This window comes from Podarcis pityusensis (genome assembly GCF_964106645.2).
Source record: "Podarcis pityusensis genome assembly, chromosome: 12".
Classification (NCBI taxonomy): Eukaryota; Metazoa; Chordata; class Lepidosauria; order Squamata; family Lacertidae; genus Podarcis; species Podarcis pityusensis.
In genome coordinates this window covers 15,108,956-15,130,555 of record NC_138037.1, presented here as the reverse complement: position 1 = coordinate 15,130,555, position 21,600 = coordinate 15,108,956, and the positions used below count along the sequence as shown (strand labels likewise).

Below are 21,600 nucleotides of genomic sequence, written 5' to 3'. Positions count from 1 at the left end.
GCCTATTGATGCCATGACATGATAAGCTTCTGTGGGGTAAATGTCTGAGAAAGTGCAGCCACACATTGTCCTGGAGAAACAGGAATTGCAAAATGAAGTAGCTTTTTTCTTGGGGAGCGGGACAGAAGTGGTTAGAGCACTTAAACTGCTCAGTGGATCTTCATGTTTAGAAGCAGCAAATGCCTCTGAATACTAGCTGTTGAAGAAGACATCATTCTGGGACTGGATAGATCCAATTCAACAGAGCTTTCCCTACAGCCAATAAGTAGCCATATTTAAACATTGGATATTTCCCCCCCTGTGCAGATACTATGCTTCTTCATTTCCAGCAAATTAAATGAGGCAGGTGTTTTTACTCTTGACATCAAAAATGTTACTGAGTTCATGCACATATTTCTACCCTGCATAAATCATTGCTTTCTGATTATTTTAGTCTATTACTTATCAAATCCCAAACTGTATAACTTCAGAGAATTCGACAATGTTTTCCATGCTTCCATTCTTGGAAGGGTTTTTTCCAGCTAAGCTCTGCCTTTAACAGCACAATCCTTTGTGTGTCCACTCAGAAGTAACTCCCATCGATTTCCCAAGTAAATGTGTACACTATACAGCATGTAGCCTAAATGAGACAGACAGGTAGACATCTGTAGAAATGACCACACAGATCTATGCATATCGTTTCTTCAGCAGCAGTGGCACCACAAAGTTATGCAAATCTGATAAGAGCAAAGCAAATGTTTCATAAAACCAATGACTGTTTAAATGGTGGGACTAAATTGTTTGTATATAAATATTACCTTTTATCTTCCATTTGAGTTTTATGTAGGATGAACACATTACTTTAATGACCTGCGTTTAGAGAGGAAGAGAGAGGGGCAGTCTCACTCCAAAATCCTCAGCAGCCAGATGGCTGCCTTGTCTTCCATGAGATTAAAAGATGTTTCTCATTGGCAGACCCTGCTTCTGAAGCAAATTAATACAGCCAACTAAACTGCCTGCGGTTTGCTCTTTTTCGCGTGCAGAATAAAATTTCAAAAGAACTTCTGAAAGCAATTTTTGTCACAGGTTCTGTGAGCAGATTGCTCTCCAGGTACAGCATGCTGGTTTTAAACATTCAGTAATTAATGGAAAGTATTTCGTGTTAATTGACTGCTTCAGGAAAGGGAAGTATAATGGCTCCTTATTAATCATGGAAAGAGACATACAGCACAGAGGCACCGCAATTATTGCACTAACGGTTGAGAAATGTTAATTAATGAAAAGAACAATGATGTAAGAAATTAGCTACATAATGCTTCCTGCTGGTACAGATTTGCACTTTAAATGCGTGTTTTTTTTTAAGCACAGCAACCACTGGATGTTGCCTTAAATAGCAAAATCTCTCTAACCCTTTCTGTAGTGCTCTAAAATGTCAAGCATATTTCAGCTCATGAGCAACTAAGTTTGAAAATAAACAACCCCACAATTTTTGTGATAAAGCATTTCTTCAGGAGTGCTGCTCAAGAATGGAGCAAGGCTTTTTGTAAATGCATAGACTGATTTTGTTCAGAGAAAAGCAATTAACATATGTTATTGTTGCTCTTATTTTGGTTATTTATATCCCACAAAAGCTTGTCGAAATAAGAAAGTCTTCACCTTGCTTCCTAAAGGCCAGCAGAGAGCCCCATGGGCTTAATAGAGGACAGCATTGCACAAACAGAGCCACTACTGAAAAAGGTCCTGCTCTTAGTGGGTTAATTGTATTTATTTATCACATTCATCCCACCTTTCCTCCAAGGAGCTCAAGGTACTGCAATGCTTCCCCTCACAACAAACCTGTGAGGTAGACTAGGCTGAGAGACAGTGACTGGCCCAAGGTCAGCCCAGAGGGCTTCAAAACTAAGTGCATGTAACTCTAATCTCAGATGTAGAAGGCTCCCGAAACAGAGCCTTGCCTGGAAATGTTCATGCACAGGAACGCTCAAAATAGAGTTCTCTAAGGTACTATCAACCCAAGATGCTTAGGGCCTTAATAGTCAACATTAATGCCTAGAAACCAAGGGCCAGATTAAGAACGGTGACAGCAGATTGGTGTGTTTTAAGATGGATCTGCCTCAACCAAATGTGAAGGGAGAGGGGTGAGTGTCCCTTTCAATAGCAAAAGGGTGAAGAATCAGAATTCTTGCACTGCCTGCAGCTTACATTGCTTTCATTTACCACCATCACCACCCTGGTGCTTCTCAATCCATGTAGGCAAACAAGGACCCCTATTCTCCCCTGTGTAAGGCTGTGTGTACACATCACAGTTTATTCTGGCTCCAACCCACTTCCGCCAGGTGTTCGACAACAAGTACACAGAGTAGGACCCTGGCAGAGACACATGCCCGACTGGCATGTTCTCTCCCCCCTGGTCATTTGTTCGGGAGCTTCAAAAACCTTCTTCAGCCCAAACATCACAGCGACCAATGCCAACAGACATCAACACACTTAGGGATCTGCAGAGTTTGCGCACCTTGCGTGACAGACCTCAGTAACTCAGCATTTTGGCTAATCTACTTTATTTACATATAAACACACATGGAGCACTGCAACATGGCTCCTTCTCTAGCATCAGACAGCAAAAAGAAAAAACAAAGGACAATAGTTCCACTTCACGGAACACAGTAACACAAACATCCTGTCTCCGTCACTTCCCAGTCTGTGGAATCAAAATATACACCGTCATGTGATAGACAAAAAACCCATGACTGCAATGATGGAGCAGGAATTCTAACACACAGGATGTTAGCCACAATCCATGCATATCCCACCGTTTCTTGAGAAATGTTTCTGCTTCATATGTTTTCCCTCAATCCAGCTTCCATCCAATATGAAACATCAGCTGCGATTAAGCTGAGATGCATATCTTTCAGTCTTCCATTGCGTGTGCACGGAAGGCATCTTCATTGAATAGGAGTCCAGGGGGTGGGTGTACAATTTTCAGCCCGAGAGCCACATCTCTCATGGGCAACTTTCTTGGGGCCACATGCCAGTGGTAGGCTAAATTCCAGCCATGGAAAAACCAGATGCTTCTACATGCACCCACAAACATCTCTTTTTGTCCTCCCTCCAGGAAAGCAAGTGAGATAATCACAGTTCAAATGTGGTTTCAGCCAGGTCAAGAACACTGGGAGGGTGTGGAGCAGCACTCGTGAGGTTTGTGGCCTGGGGACAGCAGTGCATGGCTTTTGGAGAGTCCCCAAAGGTCAACTAAAGAGGCCTGTTTGTTCCGCATACCTCCGCTGCCAGAGGCAGTCTGCTTCTGCAAAACAGCTGCTGGAAACTGCAGGAGGAGAGTGCTGTTGCCTTCAGCTCCTGCTCATGGGCTTCCCATAGGCATCTGGTTGGCCAATGCCACTTGGCTGGTCCAGCAGACTCTCCTTATGTTCTTATGGACAGGTAAGGTTCTCATTTCTGAGCTAGGGAATTCTGAATTTCTGGCCTGCATCAAGGTCCATCATCTGTCACAAAAATTACAGTTGGAATCAGCAGAAGATGCCCGCTATTTCTCCCCAGGATAAGAAGGCGAATGAAAAAGGGTGCGCTCTCGTATCTTATTTTGTCACCTGCCAAACCCCTTTCTCACTGCCGAATTCCTCTTGCAGGTGGAACGTCCTCGGCTTACAAGGTGCTCTCCTCAGCTACTTCATCGAGCCTGTGTACCTGCATAGCATTATTGTGGGGAGCCTATCTCACACCGGACACCTTTCACGGGTAATGAGCCATAGACTAGAAGATGTCGGTCAACTGCCAGCCTCATACCGGCGCAATCAGCTGCTCCTGAGTGGTAAGGACACCCTTGCTTGGAAGCATGAATCGCCTGCTTCCCCATTGCTGGTGCTGTTGGGCTCCTACACGGAACATAACCAAGTGTCCCTTCACAGCTTGGGATACTTGCTTCCTTCTCACTTTCCTTTGATGCTACTGATGATTAGACATTCTACCACATTAAGAGCACAGCCCAAAAGTAGGTCCTACTGCTGAGGTCCCCAACTTAGAGTCTATGGACCCCCACAGCGCCCTCAGCGCCTGCCAAGGTCCCCTGCCCCTCCCAATTTTTTGATGTTTGGTTGGGAAGTGTCACATTTTGAGGGGAGCCCTGTTTATTTGGCCTCCGTTGGGGGGAGTTGTCTGTTTGGAGGGTGCTGAACATCACCTGGATGTTTGTTTGTTTTCTGTGAAATGCGTATTTTATGGTGTTACCCCTGGTTTCTTAGCTTTCCAAATGTGCCCCCAGATTCAAAAAGGTTGGGGAACCCCGTTCTACCTTGTTGAGTGGGTCTTACTCCCAGGAGTAAGTGTATATAGGATTGCAATACTAACTGAAATAGATTCTTCTTACCTCTCTGCCTCCATTCCTGTTGGAAGTGGCTGTCCTCCACCACAAATAATTCCTGTCCCAAGAATCTTTACTGTGATATATTTATAAGCCAGGGCAGAAGCTATGACATCCACTTTTCTTAAACTGATCATAATGATCAAGGGCATCGCTCCATGCCCCTTGGTAATACTAGCAGGATTTCTGCTGGATCCAGTTGTCAAGGAACAGAGGATCATATTTGGTTGTACCACAATGTAGCAAAGCACATTATATAAAGAAAACTTCCACAAGTTCAAAGTCAGATGGTGATGGCTTATTCTGTGACCGAATTCTACTAGACTTCTTAAAAATGGCTTGCACCATTGAGCATGATTAAACCCATCTCTGGCTGACCTGAAAGGCCATATAGTTGGAAGCAATCATTATCCAGTACAGCAATCTTTCCATTATACTTGGCCCTTTGGTATGTATATCACCACTCATCCAGATACTTTAAAGCCACAGCATAAGTGTTAAAACCAAACTAGAGCCTTGAGTCATAAAATTTACTTAAGAACAGATTTAAACCTATTCCCCATTCAGTGGTGTGCTAAAGCACATCAGCTGAATGAACTAAGCTAAGTACCAGGGAAGAGAATTACTGAAACTGGGAATCCATTTGCAAAAAGACAGGGTGCGAAGCAAACGAAGAATCTTCATGCACATGCCCAACAGGTAAGGGTAGATTTATGGATGTTTCACTTGGGAGGCTAGATTATACCCCAAACTGGGCTGCCACTGAAAACTGCAACCCTGTGTTGAGTTTCCTGTTTTCACATGGCATAACATCATCATGTTAGGTGTTCCCTCCCTCTACACACCATTGGTTGCCTCTGCCAAGGGCTGGGAAACACACAACATCATGATGTCCTGGCAGCAGACCTAAACAGGTCAGAGGAGTTGAACAACGAATAGTTTTATTAAAGAACTGTGTTCCAGAGGTCTTCTCCTCTTTAGCCAACTTCTCCCTCTGTTTCTAGCCTTGTCTACAGGCTAGAAGATATTTTGGACCATCTGTAAGACTTCCTGCTGATCGGAAGACCTCCAACTACTACTACTACTATAATTTCCACTGTTCTTTTAATTGTGAGGTGATTCACTGTATTTAGCTTTCATAACAGAGGCAGTCTTTTTATGGTTCCCATTTAAGAAATGAGGAACTGAGGCCTAGAGACAGTGATTGCCCAAGGCCAAAATGTATCCTCATGTCAGATTTGATACAATGAGACCATTGTACAGGTCCCAGATTCAAAGCCAATGCTTCCCTGTTAGAGTAGGATTAGAGGAAGTTAGTATAGCACAGGGTTGGTGCTTTACTACAGCACTAATGCACAACGTCCAACTATTTCAGATAAAAAAATGGGACGTGCATCTTCCGGGACATGCTCTCAGGCAAGTCATGTGAGCCGCATTGCGATCTTGTCCCCCAAAAAAGTGCTTTTTGGGGGGTAAGATCGTGGCACAAGAGATCGCAGGACCAAAAATGGCCACCACAATCTCACACGAAAAAACAGGTTTTCCCATTTTTACCTGGGACACTTGGTGGGTATGCTAATGTTTCCAAATTCCTTGCAGCTCCTTCCGCAAGTTTTCTTAGAGAAAAGACAGGGGATTAGATTCTCACAGTCTCCATTCCTAAATCAGCAAATATTGATGCTTGGATTTTAGCTTCCACAAGTTTCTGTTACTCTTTGTTTTCCATCAGAAGTGATTCTCTATATTGACAGTAGTTATCTGGGGACAGTGTGCAATTTGCTTTTGTATTCTGCGTTCATTGTCAATGCATGTATGCAAAGCTGTTAATTTGACTGAATGCTTTGCTTTCCTCTGGTCATTAGGGCTGCTGCGTCTATGTTTGTTCTTCTACCTGTGGCTTAATTCCAGGCAGGCCTTATCTTAGCAAGTGCTGTCATATTCTGGCATTCCATCTGCTAAGCTTTTGGGTGATAGCTTGACAGAGACTGGCGCATTAGTGTCAAGTCATACATTCAGATCTGCTTGCAATAGACTCAACACGGAAATATTTAAATAGCACGACAGTGTCAGCACACACATTTATATTACTATATCTCTGGTAGTTTTTGTCTTTAAAAGAAAAAGGGGGGAGGAGATACAAACTGATCAGCTATCCTGGTGAAAGAATCGAAATTGCTATTAGAGTGACATAAATGTGATTAAAAGCCCTGTGTGAGATGATAACTCAATTATGTTTCCATCCAAACTCATCTGTATATACAGTACTAGTTTAGGGTACTGCCACTTAGCCAGGCAAATGGATGTTACTTATGACAGCAAGCCAAGAAATGCGAAGGATCTTAAACAGCTGTCAATGAATTTTACTTGGGCATTTCCAATTGACTCGGGGGGGGGGGGTTAAGCCCATGAAGGGAATTACTGCAGGGTAATTTACTGAAATGAACTGGCCTAACATAATCATTGACACTTATATAACCTGTATCAGCTTTCCCTAACCTGGTACACTCTAAATATTTAGGACTGCAACTCTCATCAGCTTCCCAGGTATAATCCAAAATATTCAGAGGGCACCAGGTAAGGGAGGCCGATCCATATTGTATTATACTTGTGACAGTGAGGTTTCTGGTACTGTTTTCTGAACTGGCATGTTGGCGCATAAAAATAAATTATTAAAGAAACAAGTGATTCCCCTCCCCCTTTTGATCCTTAAAAAAAATCCGGTTTCGCATTAAAAAAATAATCACCTGGTTTAAAATGAATTTAATAGAAACACATGCATTAAAACCATTAAAACCTACACTTTGGTTTCTGAAAAAAACGAATCATGGTCATCCTCTGTCAAACACACTGAGCTTTTCTGTGTAAAACAAACACACGCACACACATGCACACGGGGAGGTGGTGGGAGGTGTGATTTCAGATGCTGTGTGTTATAAATGAGCCAGGGACCAGCGTAGGAGATGCCATATTGCATCTCACCAGGATTATCTACAGAGCCCATATGTGCGATCTTATACTCCCTATTATATGCCCTCCAAGTCGCTGAGCTCTGCACTGTGTTCAGCTGTCAAATGATGAACATTAATGACTTTACCAACTCAGCAGCATGGACATTTACTTCCCATTTCACGGAGGAATGCTATTTTCATGCACAGGAAACACCAGCACCTTCCTTCTCATAATAATAATAAGAAGAAAAGTCTCTGGATTCCTGCAGCACAATCAGACGCTTGCTTTTCTGCAACATGCACCCCACTTCATTCAGGATTGCAGGAGTCTCAGGACCAAACTAAATATTATGTGGGAAAGCTATGTCATCAAATCTCCTGATTATGTTTTTTTTAATAAAAAAAAAAAATTGCCTAAAAGTGCCTGCAGGTGGGTTGGGTGGAATTGGATCAGGGCCATGATTCTGGGAAATGGTAGGTTTACCTTTCGCATCGACACATCCCTCATACCAGAGTTTCTAGGGGCTTTTGAATGTTTTATTTAGTTTTTCAATTTCATTGTTCTGTATGGGACAATGACAATAAAGATATCGTATATAAAGATATCGTATATCGTATCGTATACACACTATTTCCTTGATGGAAATCAAGTAAGAAGGCAGTGCTCTGTTTGCTGTACAGGGAACAGCCCTCTGTTTGAAGATGGCCTCTATCTGAAGGGCTGTTTAAAAAGGAGCCCAAAGAAGGGAGAACAGCAGGGGTCCTGAAGTTCCCCATCAATAACATCTGGGCCACAGGGATTCATTCACAAGCGACCTGGCCATGGTCTTCCCTGCTATGCTGAGACGTACCGCATCCCTATTTAAATTATAGTAATCATGTGTAAACATGCATATGTAGATTTACATCAGCATACGCCAGTTTTATACAGATCAGTGTCCGATCTCTTTTGGGCTTAAGTCAACCTTCCCCCTCCCCCCTCCAAAAGTGGCTAAGAGCAGAAAAAGCAAGTGCAATACAGATGCCTCCTTCCCCACACTCCTGCCCCACAACTTAGTGGCTAACAACTTTAAAGGAAAGCATACAAGTGATGCTAAGGAAAGGGAATTGGGGGGGGGGAGTAGAACCTCCCCAGTGCCGCGGCACCAATCCAGTTCTACATTTGACAGAGGTGGTACTGATGCTAAAAAAAAAAACCACCAGAACTTTCCTCTAAGGCAGGCATGGCCAAACTTGGCCCTCCAGCTGTTTTGGGACTACAGTTCCCATCATCCCTGACCACTGGTCCTGTTAGCTAGGGATGATGGGAGTTCTAGTCCCAAAAAGCTGGAGGGCCATGCCTGCTCTAAGGCCAGCTAATGAGTTTGTAGCTATCATTACAGATTGTCAGCTGAGCTGCCAAGCCGCTATCTCACCTGATCTGAGTAACCTTATTTGTGCCCCGCAATATTACCTAGTCCTAATTAGCCTGTTTTGTAGCTGCCATCTTCCAGCACTGACAAGAGCATGCTCTTTGAGCCTCCCCCTGCCGTGCAGTAGACATAGTCCTCCTGCATCATGGGATGCGATTCTCTCTCATGTACCTGTAGTACTAATGAAGTTAACAAAATTAGATGGCGGGGATGAAGGAAGATGTGCAATTGTTTTTGTTTAGGAAAATCTACAATAATTAGGGAGCTATTCTCTTCCACTGTTCACTATGTTCAGGAATATCTAGGATTTTAACTTTGTTTTTATTCTGTTTTTACCCTTGGAAAAGTTTTGATTTTCAGTAGTTCCCCTGCCCCCCCCCCTTCTAAATCTAATGGCTTCTCAAAATCGCCCAGCAAAGTATTCACACACACCCTCATTTGGGGGAAGGGCTGTATGAATCTGACTTATAGCAGATTTACATTATTTTGAAACTTACCTTCTGCATAGTAGTGACATTCTTCTGTGAAGCCATTCAGAACAGAAGTTTTAATGCTAATCTATTTCCAGGTTTCCCAAAGATAACCATGATTAACATTGACTGGAGTCCTTCTTAACCCTAGTTTCAAATCCTGGTTAGTGTTTTAACTCTAGTTAGCATTAGGGCAGGCAAAACTACACACAATGATGGCCTTTAAATGCACCTCTGCCTCAATCCCATATAAAGCAGGATGACAGGTAGCGCGGTTTGAAGCAGCAAATAGGTATGTGGGCAATAGGGATGGGCAAATCTGTCCATTTCAGTTTTTCATTTTTCAGATCTCCGCATTTCCACGTTGGTATGCAATTTTTTTAATTAAAAAAACCTCCTAAAAATTTACCAGTATTTTGTGTGGCTTTTTTTTCTAAATGTACATGTATAAACTATATATACTATGTATAAATAGTATAAATTTTATACTATGTATACTATGTATAAATTTTATACTATGTATAAAAAATGTGCATTTTGTGTGGCTTTTTTTTCTAAATGTACATGTATAAACTATACATGTACATTTAGAAAAAAAAGCCACACAAAATGCACATTTTTGCAAAGCAATTTTCTCCAATATAATGCATTTCTGCAAATTATCCTCATGAATATATGCATTTTAATGCACGCTTTGCCCTATTATGTGCATTATTTGTACACACTGCATGGCGGGAGAACTGCACTGCAGAATTCGGAGGAGTTCAAATTTCAAAAGCTGGCTGTGTTTCAGTTTGCATATTGTTTCAAGGTGTGAGAATTAGGTAGGTTCACCTTTAAATGCAACTGAATGAAACTTCTCCCCCATCCTTAATGGGCAAGAGAGTCCTCTTTCCTCCACTCTCTCACTACTTTTCTCCCACAGCTCCCTTCCCATCACTTTTGTTAGAGTCAGGTTTATTTCTGCTTTGAGGGGATGGTCTGGGAGGAACAAGAAAGCAGTCTTTTATCTACTCCTGGACAGTCTCTTTTTTTTTTTTCCTTTCTAAATCTAAGGACCGGGTGCTAAAAACAACAACAGAATTTTCTATTATGTTTTAATTCGTAAGCTACTTTACCAAAAAGAGTTGTGCTCAAAACACCTTGAAACACACACACACACAACAACCACAACAATTCTGACCTATAAGATTTGGCAGATTGGAGCCAATCCCGTCAAAATATCAGAATAAGTTTATGTGGAAATGGAATTCATTTCCTAGTAAAAAAAGAAAGTTCCATTTCCTATCTTCCAGGAGGAGCAAGGTAGGGGCTATTGATCTTAATGCTTTGATGTTTTCTGCTTCCCCTTCGACAGGAGTGAGCAACGCCAAGATGCGGCAGTCAGGGAAATCACCTGGTTTCAGTGTGAATTGGATAGCGGGCACTACAGACCTCGAGCTTATTAATGCAACAACAGGAAAAAGGAACTGCGGGAGTCCTTCACGACTCTGCAAGCACCTGTTTTACACTCGATGGGCAAAGCTTTATGGAAAGGTAAGGACTCCTGCCTTGGTGAAAGCAAACCTATGTGTCCATCACAATATAGCATTCCCAGCCATCTCCCTGGCCTCGTATCATCAGCAAAGCACCATTTCCTACAGCAGACTCTGTACTCGGATATCGATCATAGTCCAAAACACATGTGGTGCCCAGCAAGTATGCGGGGCAGAGAATCTGTGTGTGTGTGTGTGTTTGTGTGTGTAAGAAAAGAAAAAGAAAGAAAGAAAGAAAGAAAGAGGAAGGTGTTTATATATACAGTGGTACCTCTGGTTGCGAATGGGATCCTTTCCGGAGGCCCATTCGCAACATGAGCAGAACGCAACCTGCGTCTGCGCATGCGCGGGTCGTGATTCGTTGCTTCTGCGCATGCACGTGACATCATTTTGAGCATCTGCGCATGCGCGAGTGGTGAAACCTGGAAGTAACCCTTTCTGGTACTTCCGGGTCGTCGCGGGATGCAACCTGAAAACGCTCAACCTGAAGCAAACGTAACATGAGGTATGACTGTACATACAAGTGGAGGATCTGATCCAGTCTAATAACCACCAACACGTGTATTTTTAAGTAGAATGCAACATGCACACTTGAAAGGCAGTAGCACATATTGAACTTAGCTTATCTGAGTGCCAAAAAAATAAAGTATTTTGGAGAAGTAATAAAAATCCAGAATATGCAATAATCTGGTGATCTGGAGGAGCCCTAACACACTTCCAAGGTTTCTGAGGCATTAAAAAACATAAAAAGAGCTCTGCTGGATCAAGTCAAAGGTTCATCTAGTCAGGTATCTTATTTCCAGTCACAGCCAGGCAGATGCTTCTGGGAAGCCAATAAGCAGGGCATGAGGGCTATTCAAGGCAGGGCTATTCAAACGCTCATTATAAAACACGATAATTCACTTATCCAACACACCACCGATTCAGATATCCAAACAGCTGGACCTGCATGTAGTACTGTAAACAAATAAGCAGTCTTAAACCCGCCTTACTTTTTGTGTTTTCCTGGTCCACGGCAGCGGTTTTGTCAGAAAACATGGTGGGTGGTGGAGACAGGGGCATAGATCAGACAAATAAGAGCATTCTTTCCCTTTCTTGTTTGCCTTTTGCAAGGTTCCAGAGGGTTTCCCCTGGCTTTTTTCACTATTTGGGGATCAAAAGCCTGTGCTTGGGAACACGTTAGAAATTTTCCCATTGGAATTGATGGGAAATGCCAACAACAACAATAATAATTGTACCCTGCCCATCTGACTGGGTTGTCCCAGCCACTCTGGACGGCTTACAACACATATAAAAGCATGATAAAACATCAAACAATAAAAACTTCCCTATACAAGGCTGCCTTCAGATGTCTTCAAAAAGTTGTATAGTTACTCATCTCCTTGACATCTGCTGGAGGAGGGTGGGTGTTGTTGTACAAACACTCTCCTAACAGACCATTTCCTGAGAACGCATTGTGTTCACATATCAGGGCCTGCCTGTGCATGGTAGTTGAGGAAAGTAGTATGTACTTTTTGCCTTCTGCCAATCAACTTCCTGAAATGATGTAAGCCCTTGAAGATCTGCGTTGGCATGGGACTTTTGGCAGTAAGAGAGTGTGTGTTCCAAGTAGACATGCTCAAGGGCAAAATACAATTTGCAAATATTGTGCCAGATTTGAATAGGATACGTTTATTGGTGACATCAGAGAAAAGCGAAGTGGCAAATAATTTACCCCATTCGCCTTTGACATGTCATATATATATTAAAAGCATTTCTATCCTAATTAAACCATCTCTAAGCAATATACAAAAATACTGTGTTTTATTGCTTTTATGCTATGGCATAAAAACAGAGATGCAATATAAAAACTAGTAAAACACTATTATTAAAAAAAACACAGATCAAAACAGGAATTCAGTAATAACCACATCTATTCTTATGGGACAGGAGGGAAATCTAAGAAAAAAGATACGCCTTTACAAGAAGTTTGGATCAAGTTTGCTTCATTTATGGCAGAGGGAAATGGCATTCTGTAGTGCTGTTGCAATGGTGGAAAATGCCCCTTTGTACACAGGCTCATATTCCAGAGTAGTGGGAACAGAATCCCACAGAAAATGCTAATTCACTCGCCGGATTGAACTTTCCCAAGGTCTACGGCTCTCCCAAGACTTCTGATTCCTTTCCCAAAACATCAAATTCTCTCACTCTTGGCTTGGTTGCGCTATGTCTTTTGGCAGGTCAGGAAGGAGGCGATTGATTTAATCCTCCTGCAAAACAAAAAGTTCTTTCTCTCTGGGTGCCCAGGTGCGCCCGGGGTGATTATTGGACTGAGGATGTGTGTCTTTGTCTCTTAAGAAGGTTTCTGGCAGGCAAACTCAGAGGTGGTGAGCATTTCAGAACATTCAGATGCCATTCTCCCGCTCAACAAGACAGCCTCTCAGCTGTGGGCAAATCCCAGATGCTCGATTACAGCCCTCTTTTAGGCATGTTTCACAGTATCTCTTATTATAACAGATTGGAAGGAAGGGAGCTGATTTTTCCTTGCATTTTCTCTCAAACTGGCCTGCCTGAAGCCTTGAATGACTCAGAGAGTCTTTCCTTTTTTCCTTACTTTTCAGAGCTTGTGTAGAAGGCTATTTATTTATTTTTTATAAAAAAAAAATTATCACCTCCAACTATAAAACCATATAAACATTTTAAAAAGAGAGAGAGTAGAATACATTAATAACTATTTTAGGCTGTGCACATGCTAACCTGTTACAAAAAGGTAGTTTTTCTCAATCCAGAACAGTTCATGTACATCCTCAACATGCTGCTTTCAATCTAGATTGAGTCTAGATCCTGCTGCCCTCAAGGGTGAGTGTGGTTAGTTTGATATGCATTTGAAAACCCTCCCCTTGACTAGGGAATCCTTCTCCTCCCAGCCCATACCCCAGGTGATTGAAGAACGAAGTGGTGATCTTGGTATACGCTCAACTACAAAGTCCACCAACCTGGGTGGCTTTAAAGGAGAATTAGACAAATATTGGAGGGTAGGGCTATCAGTGGCTATTGGCCATGACAGCTGTATTCTCCTTCCATTGTCAGAGGCATTATGCCTCTGAAAGCCAGTGGCTGAGAATCACAGGCAGGGAGAGCTGCACTCGGGTCATTCCTGTGGGCTTCCCTTAAGCATCTGGCTGGCTGTGCTTAGAGCAGAATGCTGGATTAGATGAGCCTTTGGCCTGACCCAACAGTTCTCCTCTTCTGTTCTTATTGCTCATGGTGTGAGTGGGGCCTGCACACAGACAGCGTTGACTGCTGGAAGGGCTTTTGAGCAGCAGGAGCTATGCCCACAGCAGCCAACTCCTGCGCAGACACATAATTAATTGGATCAGAATCAGAACTTTGGCCTTTAAGACTCAGTTTTGGTATTCAAAGAAATGTTTCAGTCTCCACGGTTGTCCCGCTAAATGTTGGGATTTCAGATATAGAATCATAGAATCATAGCATTGGAATAGACCACAAGGGCCATCGAGTCCAACCCCCTGCCAAGCAGGAAACACCATCAGAGCACTCCTGACATATGGTTGTCAAGCCTCTGCTTAAAGACCTCCAAAGAAGGAGACTCCACCACACTCCTTGGCAGCAAATTCCACTGTCGAACAGCTCTTACTGTCAGGAAGTTCTTCCTAATGTTTAGGTGGAATCTTCTTTCTTGTAGTTTGGATCCATTGCTCTGTGTCCGCTTCTCTGGAGCAGCAGAAAACAACCTTTCTCCCTCCTCTATGTGACATCCTTTTATATATTTGAACATGGCTATCATATCACCCCTTAACCTCCTCTTCTCCAGGCTAAACATGTCCAGCTCCCTTAGCCATTCCTCATAAGGCATCGTTTCCAGGCCTTTGACCATTTTGGTTGCCCTCCTCTGGACACGTTCCAGTTTGTCAGTGTCCTTCTTGAACTGTGGTGCCCTGAACTGGACACAGTACTCCAGGTGAGGTCTGACCAGAGCAGAATACAGTGGCACTATTACTTCCCTTGATCTAGATGCTATACTCCTATTGATGCAGCCCAGAATTGCATTGGCTTTTTTAGCTGCCGCGTCACACTGTTGGCTCATGTCAAGTATATCTCATGTCACTGTATATCTCATGTCAAGATATAGCCAAAGGGAGCTGACAAGACATTATAGGAATGTCAGGTTTATGAATCTGGGCTGCAGGGTTTGAATCTGTATTTCCCCCCAAAGACAGTTGGGGCTGAGGCCTATGCATGAGACCCAGGGCTTTGGGAAATGGTTGGCTCTTAAATGCATAGTCAAAGTTCATATTGTGGGGACTTCTGCTCCAGTGAATATTAACCTAGGATATGATCTGGGAGTTATAAAGGTAAAGGTAAAGGGACCCCTGACCATTAGATCCAGTCGTGGCCGACTCTGGGGTTGCGGTGCTCATCTTGCTTTATTGGCCGAGGGAGCCGGCGTACAGCTTCCGGGTCATGTGGCCAGCATGACTAAGCCGCTTCTGGCGAACCAGAGCAGCTCACAGAAACGCCATTTACCTTCCCGCCCGAGCAGTACCTATTTATCTACTTGCACTTTGACATGCTTTCGAACTGCTAGGTTGGCATGAGCAGGGACTGAGCAATGGGAGCTCACCCCATCACGGGGATTCGAACCGCTGACCACTGTGGGTTAAACCACAGAGTCCTAGACTCTGTGGTTTAACCCACAGTGCCACCCGCGTCCCAACTTTGGGAGTTATACATAATATTAAAAAGCGGTAATACACCTTTCTTCAAATCTGGGTGAAACATTTTGACTTGAATCATATTTGTTGGGGTCGGGGAGGATGAATAGCACCAAATAAATCCACAAGATTCTCAATTTTGCTCTCCTTTCAAAATCCCAAACAAAATTTTTGGGATATATGCACACTAACAGGAAGAGTTTGGCCACCAAAATCCCCTGGTCCCTTCCCAGAAGCTAAGGGAGACCCATTCAGAAGGAACACAACAATGCACAGTGGGGGGGGGGGTTGCATTCTTTTTACTTTTTAGGGAAGCTTTTAATGTTTGATGTATCACAGTATTTTAATATTCTTTTGGAGGCCGCCCAGAGTGGCTGGGGAAGCCCAGCCAGATGGGTGGGGTATAAATAATAAATTATTATTATTATTATTATTATTATTATTATTACTTTATTTAGTAAGACCTTCCGCCACAAAAAAAGGAAAGCAAAAAAACCCAAAACCCTGGTATAATTTATAGTCTCTGCACTGCAGTTCACACTTCCAAGTGGTGTATAAACTATGTTTTTGATCTCCAAAATCCTGCTTCTCACTCAGGACAGTGTTTTTTGTAGGTTGTTGGCACTAAGCCTGCATGACGGAGTCAATATCATGTCCAGTTTTCGGTTCTCAACCCTTTCCATTGTTACTTGAAACCAACACGTAAAATCTTAAGCACAATTTGTTTGTAGCTTACAGAACCATTTTGTACAGCTGCTGTTCATTCATTTGCATTTTGGGTTGTTTTGGATTTTTCCCCCCGCTTTCCACCCCCACCCCCACCCTACCCCATCTCTCTTACAGCTGAGCACACAGATATTAAGCCATGGAGATCTGCCCTCTGTGTACAGCGAGGCCAAACTGCTGGCGCACACATACCAGTCTGTCAAGCAGCAGCTGTTTAAAGCATTTCAGAAAGCCGGTCTGGGCACCTGGGTGAAAAAGCCCCCGGAGCAAGATCAGTTCCCGCTAACGGTGTGAATCATTTGGCACTTCTGTGCCGTGACCCCATCAAGCTGACTGAAGATGGAGAGAAGGGCAGGAGAGGACCGCAAGAGCTGGCTGCGTGACGGATGCTGTCCCAGACTTACCTCCGGTAGAAGCATCTCAATTTGGAAATCCTAACAATGCATTAAGTATAAGATTATGTTCTGATTAATGCACTGAACTTGACTTTAGGAAACTGCTTTTGCATACCCTTCTTCCTTCCTCAAGGATGTACAAAGCCCAGGTTACAAAAATGACCTTCACTGTTTGTTCCTTGTTTCGTAGCACATTACAGATCACTGTAATTATCCAACTGGCACCTGCATTTCGGGCAACAGCAGGTCCCGCTTCTAGCTAAAACAAAAAAAGAAAAACCCTGCCGTGTTCCCCTTCATCGTTAGTGCAATAATTAACATTGGAGAATGAGAGGTTTTTCTAGGTAGCAAACACATGCAGGTAACTTTTAGAATCAGGACGCCACAGAAGGTCACCGTTTGCACTGAAACACAAGAGGAAAGCCCTCTCTCTGTGTTTGTGTGTGTGAGTGTGTGAGTGTGTGTATTTGTGTCTAAAGGGTTGGGATAATTCAAACAGATAAAAATACAACAAATATTATGCCCCTGCATCTATGAACATAGGCTCGAAAGTGTGATCAGTGTCCACTAACATCTTAAAACCCAGCAGAGATGGGCAGAGTCATCTGTTATCAGGGAAAGGGGCTTCTGCTGGCCTGAACAGCAGCTCTGATCACCTTTCCAAGATGCAGAATAAAGTATGCCAAAAACAAGCAAACAAGCCTAGCAGCCCCTTTCTGCTGGATGAAACTGTAGCATCTGCACAGACACAATTTCATGGAGGACAACATCCTGTGAACCAAACTCTCAGAAACATCCATAGCTCCCCAGTTCCCATAATTGCGCTGGCTGAAAAGAGAGACACCAGTGGTTCTTTCTCCATGTGAATACAGACCAAGTGCGTCACATGAAGTTATTTTGCAACATGTGAAATAGTCGCATAAGTCAGGACACACTCTTAAATGTGCAATGTGCAAATGGTCCCTAATTTGCCAGTACAGCAGTCCTCTGATACATGAGAAATGTTACTTAGGATGCCCAAAGAGAAACATTATAGAAAATCTAAGCAACTCCAGAATTAACCTCTACCCCAATTGTAGTTTTGTTTTTGGGTTTTGTTTTGTTTGTTTTTTTGTCTTTGCAAATGACAGGATTTGCGGGTATACCACCACTGTTTTGTTTTTAACCTTGTGGTTTTCATGAAATGTGTATATATTTAACAAGCTGCTACTTCTCTGTGACCTGTCTTAGTGTCCTTTCTTAGAGCTATCCAATACTTTTCAAACACAAGCACATAGCTCATTCTCACTGCCCTCCCCCACTGAATTTCCTTTATGCTATACTTTCTTCCTTTTCGCCAGTAAAACTAGCCATATTCAGTAAATACATCCATGCATCGATGCCCAGGCAATAGTAATAGCTACACTATTTTGATGAAATTTTTATTTTTTAGATTATAAATTACAAGATGTATCTATAGTGTCTTGTACAAATGATATGATTGTGATAAACTAGAATTTTTAAAGACTAAAAATAAAAAGAACTCTTCCCCTTACAGAAATGTTTTCAAAAAAATAATACATTCCATATTAACTACCAAAAAAATTTCCTTAGAGTAGAAATAGTAGAAGATCTGAATTGCTTTAATGAGTTAGGAATGGATACTAATGATATTTTAGGATAGAAAATGCTCCATTTCTAAAATAAGGTGTAACAGGCCTTAAGCCTTTCAAAAAGTCGTTAATTTGGTCTGGAAAGCATTTTGCCCTTAATCCTAGATTTGTGGGGTGCAGTAGGGAAAGAGAGATTTGGGTCAGAATCCAGAGAAAATGGTTACCTGGGTCTTTCCCCCCTTTTTTTGAAGATGGGGACAACTTTTGTCCACCTCCAGTTTGTGGGGGCCTTGTCTGTTTTCCTAGAATTCTCAAAGATTATAGACGGAGACTATGGAATGAATGGAATTTCTCCAATGACCTGTGTCCTATGCAGCCTGACCTTATGCATGTTGGCTAGGAAGTAAACCCCATTGACCAGTGGTACTTTACTCCAAAGTGAATGTGTAGAGGATCGCAGCCTGAACCCCACTGAATTGTAATAGGACTTTAGCGTCATTGAGGGCCTGTACATATTTGGGGAAATCACATGGTTAGGAAAGCATGTGGCTATCACATGTTTGAATGCTCCCACTCATCCCCCCAACAACAAAAAAACAAGCAAAAAAAACCTTGGACATTCAAACCATACTAATTTTCTATGCAGGGAGATTAAGAAGTAAATGGGAAAAAAGGAGAGCTGGGACCAGGTTTCTGGGAGCTCCTGGACAAAGCATTACTCCCCCTTCTCTTTCCTCATCAAACTGCACACCACTCGGCTCTTGACGATAATCCCCTATTGTGAAAGAAAAACAATACAAAATACTGGATTTTTGAAATTCCCAGGCAGAAATTAACCTATTTTCTATCTCTGAACTTCAAAGGATTTGTGATGCTTTGCCATTCTAATGATACGTGGATCTTGTGAATAGTCTCTCATAGCCTGGGATGCCACATGTTCAGCAGAGAGCACAAGCCACTGAGAAATAAATGTCAATCTTGCCTGTTTTGTTCTTTCATCCACTTTAGTTTTTACACACACAAAGTGTGTGTAGGGTGTAGAGCCCATCTTTTCCTGACATTTACAGAGAACATCTGGGGGTGGGGAGGGAGTTTATTTGAAGTCCTAGCATATTACATTTCTCCATCAAGGTTTTCTACTCAGAACGTGCCCATCTGTGCTGAGATATGAGCAGGCACTCAAGTCTTGACCTTACAAGGCCGTAATAACTCTGTGGCACTGTTCTCTCAAAGCAGCAGGTCAAACCAAGAACAGGAAAAAAGATTAAAGGATTCTCTCTGCTATTTTTTTTTTTTTAAGCATTAAATTCAATTTCTCCCCCCAAAAAAGACATTCACAATACAATAATTTGGCTCCAGCTCACCTATTAAGCAAGGGTACTTAAGTGTAGAAAAATGGCACACTGAGGAAACTTTCATCACAGGGCTCACATGCTGATGGGATGAAAAGTTTCACATAAACACACAGTGGGACGCACTGACCTGCCTCAGTCCATCAAAAACCCTCATAAAATTTTCAAAAAAAAAGTTAAGTCACCACTGATGTGTAGTGCAGAATAAGCATCCATCGAAGGAAAAGATTTGATGCTGTTATTACTGTTACATGTATACGCCCATTCCTTTCCTCCAAGGAGATCAAGGTTCTGCATCCAGGGTTCTTCCTCTCCTCCTTTTCTTCTCACAACAGCCCTGTGAGGTAGTTAGGCAGAGAGCTAGGCCCAAGGTCACCCAGTGAGTTTCATGACTGAGAGGAGATTTGACTCCTGATAACACCAGCTCTCTTAGTATGATAAACATGGAGCCTGGGGTGTAAGGTTCAAACAGGGGCCTTTTAAAGAACAGCCTGTACGCCAAATCTCTTTGCATAACATATACATTAAAAATATAGATAAAATTGTATTAGTCTCGACATGTAGTGTCACTGTAAGGCATTACAAATAGACAACTTCCCAAATTAGAGAGATAAACATAAGACCTTCTAAGCAACAATTATGGTGAGGAGAAAGACCAAATATACAAAAAAGAAGGGAAAATCCTTCAGATTTGAACACTAAGCAAAGCAGAGAGTAAAGGAAAAATAGAACAGTGTCATTAAGAGATTTCATTGCATTCTCTTATGCCTTAACAGGTCATTGTTACAAAGGGAAGTGAGGGGGAGAGAAAATAAAATATAAAGGGCTGTTTTTCCCCCCTAAAAGGATTTTCCAGCAAGGAGAAAGATCTGAAGTGATTTACTTCCCCCCTCTTTATAAAGAACCCAGAGTTATTCCCCACACAGGCCAGCATATTGAAGGGCATTATAGAAGTACTTAGTAGGTAGTGCAAAATAATTAAAAATAAAGAAGCTGGAACTCTGCACATGCTTGAGCGCATACACGACAGTCCCATGATTGGAACAGCACAGCAAACAAAGCAGAATTCTAAACCCACTTCCTTTCCTTGCCCTTACCTTCGCAGAAGCTGGCTTTCATCCAGCGCCTCGCCCATACAATAGGACTTTCTGTTATAATGTGAATTTTGGTGAGTGCAAAGGGAACTATATCATATGAGGCCTGAAGAAAATCAGAGCTCTCAAATGTTTATATGGCTCCAGCAAACTTCTATGAAAAGTAGAGGTTTGAAACAGCCTCTGGATTTCTGCAGCACAACCCCTTGCCCCAATTGGACACCTACAAAAATGCCCCATATAATATGCCCTGAAAAATATTTGTGGTGTTTTCCGAGTTTACTCACCCTTTGTGTTAATCTCCCACCCACCCACTCCCGGGATCTTCTCTGGGCAGAGCAGCCCAATACTGCAGAAATACCAAATTAACAAGAAATGTGGCAAAATTCTGTGGGCTATGTTTGATAACTCCATTGAAAGCCCCAAAGGATTCTTTCTGTTTGACTCCACGGCCCCCCAAGTTCGATTCCCCCGTGCGATGCTCTGTTGACGCATTCTGACAAAACCCATTGCTCAGCACCACCTCTGCATTTCCTGAAGCAAGGGAGAATGACTCGTGAGGATATTCTAAAGGGAAGACAATGTACATACGCGAGCATGAGTGAATGGCAATACCGTACGAATGGATGTACATTTGTAAGATTTGTACAAACAGAATTAAATCTGAATTTACAGATGTGAATTTGCTGCTAAGTTCTGTAAATTGCACTTCAGTGATACCTGATAAGTGAATGTTTCTGTTATAAGTGAATAAAACGCCGAGGAAAAGAAATGCTCTCTCTCTCGTTGATCTTTCTTCATTCTGCCCAAAAACTAAGAGGATATTACCGCACTAGCAACATCCCTGCCATGTTTGAAAGACAGCTGACCCAGGTCATACACAAAATCAGCTTGGTGCCACCACACCCCACAAAAAAAGACAAACACACACACACACACACACACACACACAAGCCAAGCAGAGTGGAACAAAACCCCAGACAAGACGCAACATTCTGCTGCTACTT

At 42.5% G+C, this 21,600-nt stretch overlaps 1 protein-coding gene across 6 annotated transcripts in view; it reads left to right on the top strand.

Annotated features, from left to right (window-relative positions):
* ADARB2 (adenosine deaminase RNA specific B2 (inactive)) overlaps positions 1–21,365 on the top strand; it is a 368,964-nt gene extending 347,599 nt beyond the window's left edge. For all 6 annotated transcript variants that reach the window (XM_080974062.1, XM_080974061.1, XM_080974058.1 and 3 more), the window contains 3 exons: positions 3,624–3,805; positions 10,542–10,720; positions 16,278–21,365. In XM_080974062.1, coding sequence (XP_080830188.1) covers positions 3,624–3,805; positions 10,542–10,720; positions 16,278–16,454 — 538 coding nt within the window. In that variant the 3' untranslated portion in view covers positions 16,455–21,365. The remainder of the gene's footprint in view (positions 1–3,623; positions 3,806–10,541; positions 10,721–16,277) is intronic.
* Positions 21,366–21,600: the final 235 nt, after the last annotated feature.